This window comes from Mesitornis unicolor, unplaced genomic scaffold (assembly GCF_000695765.1).
Source record: "Mesitornis unicolor isolate BGI_N332 unplaced genomic scaffold, ASM69576v1 scaffold35229, whole genome shotgun sequence".
NCBI lineage: Eukaryota > Metazoa > Chordata > Aves > Mesitornithiformes > Mesitornithidae > Mesitornis > Mesitornis unicolor.
The window spans coordinates 15,684-18,784 of record NW_010209916.1 but is presented as its reverse complement, the minus strand read 5'-3'; the positions used below and the strand labels follow the sequence as shown (position 1 = coordinate 18,784).

At 45.1% G+C, this 3,101-nt stretch overlaps 1 protein-coding gene across 1 annotated transcript in view; it reads right to left on the bottom strand.

Moving 5' to 3' along the window:
• Positions 1 to 402: 402 nt before the first annotated feature.
• The window catches only part of KPNA6 (karyopherin alpha 6 (importin alpha 7)), a 10,067-nt gene continuing 7,368 nt past the window's right edge, over positions 403 to 3,101 (bottom strand). The window contains exons 11-13 of the mRNA XM_010193017.1: positions 2,754 to 2,881; positions 2,088 to 2,266; positions 403 to 1,102 (exon numbers count right to left, since the gene is read on the bottom strand). Of these exons, the coding sequence (XP_010191319.1) occupies positions 918 to 1,102; positions 2,088 to 2,266; positions 2,754 to 2,881 (492 nt within the window). The 3' untranslated portion in view covers positions 403 to 917. The remainder of the gene's footprint in view (positions 1,103 to 2,087; positions 2,267 to 2,753; positions 2,882 to 3,101) is intronic.

Sequence of the window (3,101 nt, the reverse complement as noted above, 5' to 3'; positions counted from 1 at the left end):
AAAACAAAAAAATAGTATTTCAAGTAAAGATGAAGCTGGGTTTCACCATTTCAACAGTTCTGCGACTTCAGTCAGTAGCAATGCAAACAAAGCAGCTGTGCTTCCTGTTTCAAAACCACCCGAGCAGCCCGCCCTGCTCCATAGTTACCATCTTTGGGGTCCTGTTGCTTTATTTTTCCTCTCCTTGTAAATACCACTAGCAGTTCTTAAAAATAAAAATGTAGACAAAAAGGGAAGAACCCTTCCCTCCAGGAAAAAAAAAAAATAATAAAATAATAAAAATAAGGAATAGGAGAGCTTCCCATTTCTCTGTCCGTTTACAGTATATTGCAGGGAACGTGGTTCAACAGGACCGTCCGCTGAAGGAGGGTCGCAGAAAGGCCAGGGCTAAACTTTGCTCTTGGCAAATTAAGAGTCTTTAATAAAGAGTAACATGTGCAAAAAAAAAAAAAATAATAAAATTAAATAGATCAACCCAGGTTTCCAGAATTATTGTTGTCAGAATGCTTACTTTCTAGTTGTGTTCTTACCCAACCCAATGCTGAAATCTCAATTAAGTACCCGAGGTAAGAAGTGACATTTGGGAGAGATCACGACAAAGGGAAAAAAAAAACCCAAAACCAAGAGGTGCAACGTTACCTCAGTGTCCTTCCTCCACCCAGATGCCTGCTTTAAAGACATGTATGCAGCAGCAAAAAGAAAAAACAAAGTGTAAGAACATCCCCTCCTCCTCCTCTCCATGAGGACAAAGCACTGGTTCTAGTTGTCTGAAGGAAGAATTGTTTCCTAGCAGGTGGAGTGGGTGGTCAGCCTTCCATTGGCGAGGAGGGGATGGGGCGATCGGCTGCTCCCAGTTGCTTTCTGGCCAGTTTGTGATGGGTTGTTTTCTGTTGGTTTTGTTTTTTTCCCCAGGCACATTATAGCTGGAAACCTTCCATGGGAGCTTCAGACTGCTGGAAGATGAATTGCTGCTGGTTCTCGTCTACCTGGGGAGCTAGAGCGGAGTCATCCTCGACGCCAAAGTAGTGCTCGATCAGGTCAAAGGCCTTCTGGTAGATCTCTTGGTTCTCGTGGCTCTGGAGGAACTCTATCTTATCCAAACCTTGGAGGAAAAGAAGTGAAATGTGATTAAACAAGGAGATGCTGATGTTTACACTGTCCCACACCCATCCTCCACCCCCTTGCCCCTATTCACTGAAGACCTTTGTGTTACATTTAACATTTTTAAGCAGCACTGACATCCAAAACTAACGATTCCATTGCGGCTGGTGGATTTCATCTGCATCAGGCAGCATTAATGTCTTTTCAATAGCAGGTTTAGCTGACACAGCTACAGCAGATGTGCTCCCAGCTCCCTGCTGGAGACTAAACCCGTGGAATTAAAACAACTGTCAACAGTTGGGTAGTTTTGCAGGGAGCAGGGAGGGAAGGAAGCAGGGCCTGTCCCAGTAGCCTCCAGCAGAAGGGCAGCAGTGGCTTTAGCTGTCCTAATTAAATCCACTGCTGAACAGAAAGCATTCAAGCACAATACACTCTCAAGCATTTCAAGAATTATTCTTACTGGGAGAATCAGGACACGCAATGTTACAGTCAGGGAGAGGGCAAATCAGACACTGGGAGTTTCAGACCAAAATAGGAACTGCTCCTCAAAGCATTAGGAGCAGGACAAAAAAAACCACCAAATTAAGTCACTCCAGGGACAAGCCAAGTCCCTCTGGACTTCCACTACACATCTGCAGTGTAAAACTGGGTACGCTCAGAGCTATCTTAGACCCAGAAGTGTCACTTTTTACTTAGCTCAGCTTATTTCTGATTAATACTCCCCACTGGTGCAAGCCACAATTCTCAGCTCGGCCTCCTGGTGTGGGAAGCTTGGATCACAAGTATGATGGTTTTTACTTCAAGTATTTTGTCCTATGCCCAATTAAAAGAGTCTAAAAAGACAGGACTATCAGCACAAATACTGGCCAATTTGGAATATCCTAAATCTCTTAACACAGAAGAAAAGCAACCGACAAAACCAGCAGACACCTTTCAATACATCCTGTGGTGTTAGGGTCAGTGACACCGAGGCCACCAGAACCTACCGTAGGCCTCCTCGATCAGGCTGCAGTACGGGTTGATGCCCGTCCCGCTCTGGTTGGCCTCCTGCTCTCCAAGCCTCAGGATGTTCTCCAGGCCGTTCAGCGCCACCTGAACAATCTTGGAGTCCATGACAGTCAGCAGGTCACAGAGAGGTTTGATACAACCCAAGTTTACCAAGTACCTGAAGGGAGAACAACAGCACACACTTGTTCAGGATCTAGCAAGCACCCCCTTCACTCAGTTAAAAAGAGCATGGGAAAGAAGTCAAACTAAAACACAAGAAGTTACCTTAAAATACTCTCTCACTGTTCTGCAAGGTTATTTTTTATCCACTTATTTGCATTTGTATACACACCCCCTCTTAAGAAACTTGCTACCTCCCACTGAAATCCAGGTGCTACTCAAATTAAGTCCACACTGGAATTTAATCTGTTATCCAGTTTGGACATTTAGCCCAGTCTAAGCTCTCTGAAGGACAGAGGGAAGTAGTTTGGACAAGCTTGTCCTTAATCAGAAGGAAGCTACAGTTTACAGCACAGTGTATGATCCAGCTACAGCTCTGCCCATGTCTCTCTCCAAATCACTCCCTTGCTACTTGTCCTGCAGTTCCCATCCAGACAAAGCCACCACGCATTCAGATTTCCCCTAAGAGGGGGCACAGGGGGTACCTGATCTGCTCAGGGGTTCCTCCTGACGTTGCATTTGTAATAGCCCACGCTGCCTCTTTCCTCGTGCGGAATTCTGCTTTCTGCAAGATTTCTATCAGTACCGGGAAAATGTTTGCATCTATGACTGCCTGGGGAGAGAGAGCAGTAAGAAGCATTTGAATTGGCAACGTGGTTTCTGAAAGGTTATTACGCACCTGAAAGAAACCTCCACCTCCATTTCCCAATGCAAAAGACATTTCCAAGTTCACCCTTCAGCGATTTCTCTGGTTTATTCCTCAGCCAAATCCAATGATCACGAGAAATTCAATTCCATAACCAGCAAGGCAGGCAATCCCTGTTATTGCATCA